Below are 6937 nucleotides of genomic sequence, written 5' to 3' on the forward strand. Positions count from 1 at the left end.
AGAGGAAATACAGGAAGGAGGGAGACACAAAAATCAACATCAATCTCAATAGAGTTAACCCTTTCAAACTACTCTGCAGTGTTAAAAATGTAGAGCTCCTGTTTGCAGGCCTTTCGCATCACTAGTTTGGTGCTACATCTACTTCCCTGACTCCAGTCAGCCAGAAATGTGGCCATGTGTCACAGATGATTAAGTATGCAATCAGCTAGTATTGATTTACATGATTAGTTGGTGTGCTAGGCCCGACCGTGTGTTTCTGAGTGGCTGTCTCAGACAGAGATGGAGCCAGGGCTGTCTGCACTGTTGGGGCCAGATGGATCCACAGTTCTTCACCACTGTCAGCGCTCCATGCTTTATGTCTCCTGCAGTATTGATTTTCTTCACCCTTTTTAATTCCTCACCGTATAATATCCACTTTTCAAAACACAGAGTCACTGTGAGCAATTGCTTTTGGAACCTGTCCTTTGCACTCGTTTTATTGAGAGGTGAGGTTTCTGGGAAGTGTGGTTACGTTATCCTTGGAGGTCAGCTTTTAAGCACACAAAGTCAGGTTCTCCAGACCTACTAAAGTTTGTAGCACAATGCATCATTTGTTACAGCCGCACTGCACTAGACGCCAAATGCGACTGGGTCCCTACAGCGTATGATTTCTGTTTACCAAATGGACATGCTCCATTAACTTTTAATTATGAGAGTGCCACGTACAGGTAACAAGCCACACAGTGAGAGTCAGAAGCAGCTCTGCTTTCTGTAAGAGTGGATGAGAGCATGTGCCTACTCCTAACGTAAGCAAACATGACTGCATAGAGAAAGAGAGAGGCAAAGTGGAAGCCAGAAGATGACAGTGTGGTTTGTAAACAGGCAGCTGGGCTTTGTGTGGAAGGGATGAACAAAGAGAGCAGCCTGTCCTCAGGGAGGGAGAAGGCAGCCTGACAGCCTCATCTGAGCTGCCTGGGACTCTGGGAGGAGAGATCTGGACTGGCCTAAATCTACTCCTCAGCTTCACTATTCTCTGTCTCCGTGCCTCTCCTCCCTCCCCTCTCGTTGCCTGTTCTTCCCCCTCTATTCAGGCTACAGAGTTTATACTCTCCTCGCAGCATGAGTAAGGGAGAGTGATAATAGAAAAAGGCAGTCTTGCTGCATCGGTCCATTTACTCACTCTTTATCTCCTCGCATCCAGGAAAGAGATAAGTTCTACATGTCCCGCATTGTGGTGTTAGAGCTTCTGCAGGCTCTCAAGTTCAAGTCTCCTCTGCCTGACACAAATTTGTTACTGCTGGTCCAGGTAAAAAATTCTATCTTCAATGCACTTCAGTTTACAAGAACCAAATAAATCATGGTGTATCCGGAATACAAATCTACAACCTGCTGTGGAATTTCTCAGTTTGTTTGTGCAGATATCGGTACACGGCTAGCAGAATCCACCATCATCCAAAAGCACATGATATTAACGCTGCCGGGGGTAAGTCTTTAGTCGATGTGTGTTTGCATCTTATTAGAATCAGCCTCATAAAACAGCAGGAAATAGATATAGACCCCACTGTGATTCCTCCTAAAGGATAAGTTTAGCATAAGGATTCATTTTTTTTCTCCACAGTGCACAACAGCAGCCATGGAATGCATGAGACAATACATAAGTGAACTCCTGGACTTCATTGCAGATATGCACACACTAACCAAACTTAAAGTAAGTCTTGTTTGTAGGGTCTTATCATATGTAGAATTTTCTTCTCTCCATATGCTGCCTATTATTCAGACTTATTATTTCCTTACTCCAAATGTGATACTCAGAGCCATATGAAGGCTTGCTGTCAGCCGCTGCATGAGGACACTTTTGGGGGGAACCTGAAAGTGGGATTGGCACAAGTCGCCGCCATGGAGATTAGCAAAGGCAATCACCGTGATAACAAAGCTGTGGTCCGTTATTTTCCCTGGCTTTATCATCCGCCATCAACAATGCAACAAGGGTAAGAATGATAAAATTGGTTTAAAAATGTTTCAATGACTTAAAGGGTCAGTCCATTCAAATTAAATAAAAAAAAATATTACTATCATGTATCTCTAGTGATATCTAGCTGTATTTGTCCAGGTTGTGAGATATATGTCCATGAGGAAAAAAAAAATGCTGACAGCTCATTTGATATGAGGGCAGAAATCTCAAAATCTAGATACCACCAGAGATAAGTATCAAAATGTCTTTTTATGTAAGTTGGGCAAACCAACACAAATGTTAGAAAGGCTAACTGATGGTGAAATATTGAGTATAATCCTGAGAAGTATGAGAAAATATGGTATAGAATAAATTACAGAAGGATTTGTGTTTTTTCTCCGCAGGCCAAAAGAATTCATTGAGTGTGTGTCCCACATTCGTCAGCTGTCCTGGCTACTTTTGGGCTCCCTGACACACTGTGCCCTACACCAGGGCTCCACATCCTGTATGCCCATCCCTCTAGATGCTGGCTCCCACATTGCAGATCATCTTATAGTCATCCTCATTGGTTTCCCAGAACAGTCAAAGGTACGCCAGAAACAAACTCCTTCAAAATACTCCACCCAGGTTCTATTAATATGATCTATAACCACCTTTTTCTGTTTTTATCTTGTTCTCTGTCCTCAGACGTCGGTGCTACACATGTGCTCTCTGTTCCACGCCTTCATGTTTGCCCAGCTGTGGACCATCTACTGCGAGCAGGCAGCCGCTGCTCCGACACTGCAGAACCAGAACCAGACAGAGTTTTCCTCCAGCGCCATCCTCACTGGCCTGGAGTTCTGGAGTCGGGTAACACCCAGCATCTTGCAGCTCATGGCACACAACAAAGTGGTGAGTGCTCTGCCTATTATTTAAGGCTGAAACTGTCAGAATAAGGTGCCTGGAAATATGGTGTGCTTGTTCATATGTGAAATATGAAGAGTGTCAAGTTTTGGATTAATTCCTGTTTCATACATGACGTGGAATTTGTAACTATGTTTGAGAAAATCACAATTTTGATTGAAATTTCTTTCTGACAGATGGTTGAGATGGTGTGTCTTCATGTCATTAGTTTGATGGAAGCCCTGCAGGAGTGCAACTCAACCATTTTTGTCAAGGTTTGCTTTAACTCATATTTCTATATATAAACTCATATTTAACGTGGTTAATATTTGATCACCTTAACAAATAACCTAATACTTATCCATCCTCATTCTTTCCTATAGCTAATACCTATGTGGCTACCCATGATTCAGTCAAACCTTAATGTAAGGCTTTAAAAAATGTTTTTGATACAGATTATTAATATGCAAATAACTATCCACTCTTTAGGTAATTTCAGACTCAAAATCTCCCTTTCCTTCCTTCATCAGCATTTGTCTGCAGGGCTGCAGTTGCGTCTCCAGGCCATCCAGAACCGTGTGAACCACCAGTGTCTGCAGGGCCAGACATCTGGAGCTCCTCCGTTTGCTCTGCGCAAATGGCTGCAGTGCACCCAGTTTAAGATGGCTCAGGTGGAGATCCAGTCGTCTGAGGCTGCCTCGCAGTTCTACCCCATGTGACCTGCTCTGTGGTCACCTCGGGTTTACTCTGGGTCCTGAGACCTGCATGCATCCTCTCTGGCCGAACCCTCTTACCAAAAAAAAGGACTTTTCTGTAGACTGATGCTGTGTGGGATTCATTTGGACTGGATCATTTTCAGCACTTTAGTAGAATACCTGTATATTTACAGTAAATCTATGCTATTTTAAAGTACGATCACTGGGGCTGATAATTAAAGGTTAAGCAGGCTTATGTGGGAGAGTTGTTTTAGGTGCCTAACTGTTGTATTCAACAGATTTGAAGAGAATTTCTATAGACCCATGTTAGTTATAGTGAGGGTGTGGAAGCAAATGCTCGTTGAATCTTAGATATGCTCACTCTGTTACGTTCATATTTATCACTTTTTAAGTTGCGTGGTTGCAAAGTGGATAATAAAAGAGTTTTTCTAAATGTTGGGAACAATTTGTCATTTCACATGAATTGCAGACCCCTTCAACATTCAAATGTGGCATTTACTGCCCTTTGATGTGCTGGCTGATGTGGAAAATGTCCAATTTACCATAATGCAGATGGCAGAGCGATAAAATCAGCTCTGTTGTTTACTCTCCTGGATGAGAAAATGAACCTCAGGTGTGTCTGGGAAAAGACATGACATGCATTAGTCAGCTTCCATCTGAGATCCTTGTCAGACTGTCAGTCATGCTGCCTCTTGCCATCAGAGCTCTGATCAATCAGAAGCCAATCTGAGTTGCAGCAGCAGCTTTGTAACTCAATAAGGTGGAGCCAGACATTGGAGGTAAACAAGACTATTTTGGTTGGGCCCCCCTCCCCACCCCAAAGTAGAAAGCCCCCCATTTCTCCATTCCCTCTTCATTGGCAGCAGCAAAACAGATTGGCCCACGCATATACCAAGCAAACACAATTACCTTTGGCCTAATGTGGTTTGTTGTGAGTAAACATTGTTTTGAGGTCTAACCGCATTACCACGAAGCTCCTGTCTGAGAATAACAGATGACATGACAGCAGGGCTAGAAAGCCGAACAGCACATTAATCTTTGTTTTGATCTTCACTGCTGCAAGGATTTCATTATCAAGCCTTAAGATTAATTAGATCTGATGATATAAATGTATTCTGCTTGAAGAAATATAAAAACAAGTCAAATTTGATTTGAATATATTTATAAAAAATCATTGCATGTGTAAAAAGACCCATGTTGAGAGGTGTATGTCATATGAGTCACTAGTGTAATGATATCACACAATGTGACTAATGAACACACACAAGCACACACACACACACACAACACACACACACACACACACACACACACCACACACACACACCCACACACACACACACACACAACACACCTCATAAACTCCTTCCGGGGACCCCAAGCTAGCTGAATCAGGCTGCAGTGCCCCTTCTCATCAACCTCTAGTCTTGGCTCATCAAAAAGCCCCTCTCCTGCTGTGTGCCTCTGTGTACGTGAGTGTGTATTAAAGTGATGCTGGATGCAGGTGTTTATGTGCATGTGTCCCAGCATGCGCACATGTGTGTGTGTGTCTGTGTATGTGTGCTTTGTGTCAGCCACTGCCACCGTTGTGATCGTTTGAACTTGCAGCCCTTTTCGAAAGAACCTCTCTCATTAGCAGTGGCTTATGTAATCAGTGTCCCACAGGTAACCAGCACTTTCACCACCCCTGCCTGCCTGCCTGCTGCCTCCTGGAGGACCATATGTGAGCGCTGACCTGATGAGCAGGCAGCTGGAGGTAGTGAGGGTAATTAACGCTGACCAAAGGCCTCTCAGGCAGAGAGGGTATGAGTGGGTCCTCAAAGATTGTGAAGGTCAGCTTTGAAAGGACTTTACAAGCTCTCACCATGTGTGCATTGGTACCATGCCTTGATTAAACAGCAGGTTGAGAGAGATGGTCGCATGCAGGCTGCAGCCCTAGTTTGGCACAGAAACAATTGCAAAACTCCACATTTCTAAGTATCTGTGTATCAGTGCTCTTTTGCTCTAGGAAAATACCTTTGTAGAGCCTCGTAAAGCTTGTTGAGACAATAAAAATGCCTGGTCCCCCCCTGCCTCGTGCTGTCACATTGCTTTTATAACAGTGAAATCCACAGCGCCCTGGCTGGACAATGCATGAATGTTTAAATTGCTCAGAGTGTCCATTGGAATTACCATCAAGTGGCACATCTAAAGCAGGGCAGGCAAAGTACTCTATGGCCCCTCATTCACATTGTAAGTCATTGACATTCCTCTTCAGTGCTCCACTGCATCAGTCTGTATAGTACAGTTTTACCCGTTATTTGTTTCACATCGTTAACCACAGTTAATGTGTAATGTGCAAATTAAAATAGAAATGGGAAAATGTCTATACGATTTAATGTAAGAATGCAGCCCCTTAGGCAGAGGTGTTTTTGAATCTACCTTCTTTTAGCTTCCTTTAAAACTAATTTTGTAACTTGTGTTCTTGCTTTAGCTGCAAAAATCCTTCCCACACACCCATGGTTTTTTGTCACACTATTATTTATCGAGCCCAGAGCGAGCACAATATGCAACCTATAAGTATTGTTGTTTGCGTCATTAAGCCCAATGGAGAGCAATACACTTGCTAAGCGCAGTTCATTAAAGATGCACTGTGTGAAACAGACTGAGAACATGTCCTCCGCTGTGGGGGGCCAAGGAAACAAGGCCAGGACAGTTCTCTGCCCAAGACATGAACGGCAAAACACAGCACAAAGTAGACAGGATGGGCACAGGCTAAATATAACAGTCTCCTTTTTATCACCTTTGTCACACACGGGACAGTTTGTCTGCCACAACATGACACATTCATATCTGTACATATACCTCTTTAAGCACAATAGACTGTGGGTCTGTTGTTCTGTACAGTTTTATTTACAACTGAAAAACTCAGCAATGAAATCAACTTATGCACATCTGTCTATCTGTTTGGTATAATGCATAAATTGTATGTATTATTGATTGCCATATATACATTAATGGCTTGCTCCATCAGCATGACAACATTGACATAATTTTAAATGGTAGCACATTGTTTAAGTCTTACTATGTATAAACATATGTTCTGTTACACTGTACATTAATTAACAGTCCAGAAGGCAGATATTTAAATATCAATATTTACATTCATGCATCCATCATTTCTCTCATATAGGTACATGGTGGGGCATACTGTTAACTAATATCTGTGCATGTTTGGATGCAAGCATGTGTTTTTCCAAATGTCCACAATTTAGCCAATATCTATACTGAACTGACAGCCACAGAGTACAGCCCACTCTTACTGAGTACACTCATCTGCATGCACACTTACAGACAGACAGACAGACAGACAGACAGAGAGAGAGAGAGACACACACACACACACACACACACACACACAGACACACAC

At 42.8% G+C, this 6937-nt stretch overlaps 1 protein-coding gene across 10 annotated transcripts in view; it reads left to right on the forward strand.

The window, feature by feature from the left end:
• unc79 (unc-79 homolog, NALCN channel complex subunit) overlaps positions 1-3970 on the forward strand; it is a 32953-nt gene extending 28983 nt beyond the window's left edge. For 9 of the 10 annotated variants that reach the window (XM_032500458.1, XM_032500462.1, XM_032500454.1 and 6 more), the window contains 9 exons: positions 1181-1285; positions 1385-1462; positions 1598-1687; positions 1792-1967; positions 2335-2518; positions 2618-2821; positions 3010-3087; positions 3196-3237; positions 3343-3594. In XM_032500458.1, coding sequence (XP_032356349.1) covers positions 1181-1285; positions 1385-1462; positions 1598-1687; positions 1792-1967; positions 2335-2518; positions 2618-2821; positions 3010-3087; positions 3196-3237; positions 3343-3531 — 1146 coding nt within the window. In that variant the 3' untranslated portion in view covers positions 3532-3594. Of the gene's footprint in view, positions 1-1180; positions 1286-1384; positions 1463-1597; positions 1688-1791; positions 1968-2334; positions 2519-2617; positions 2822-3009; positions 3088-3195; positions 3238-3342 lie in introns of all 10 variants that reach the window. The other variant, XM_032500453.1, reaches the window with a different exon arrangement.
• The last annotated feature ends 2967 nt before the right edge of the window (positions 3971-6937 follow it).

This window comes from Etheostoma spectabile, chromosome 20 (assembly GCF_008692095.1).
Source record: "Etheostoma spectabile isolate EspeVRDwgs_2016 chromosome 20, UIUC_Espe_1.0, whole genome shotgun sequence".
Lineage (NCBI taxonomy): Eukaryota > Metazoa > Chordata > Actinopteri > Perciformes > Percidae > Etheostoma > Etheostoma spectabile.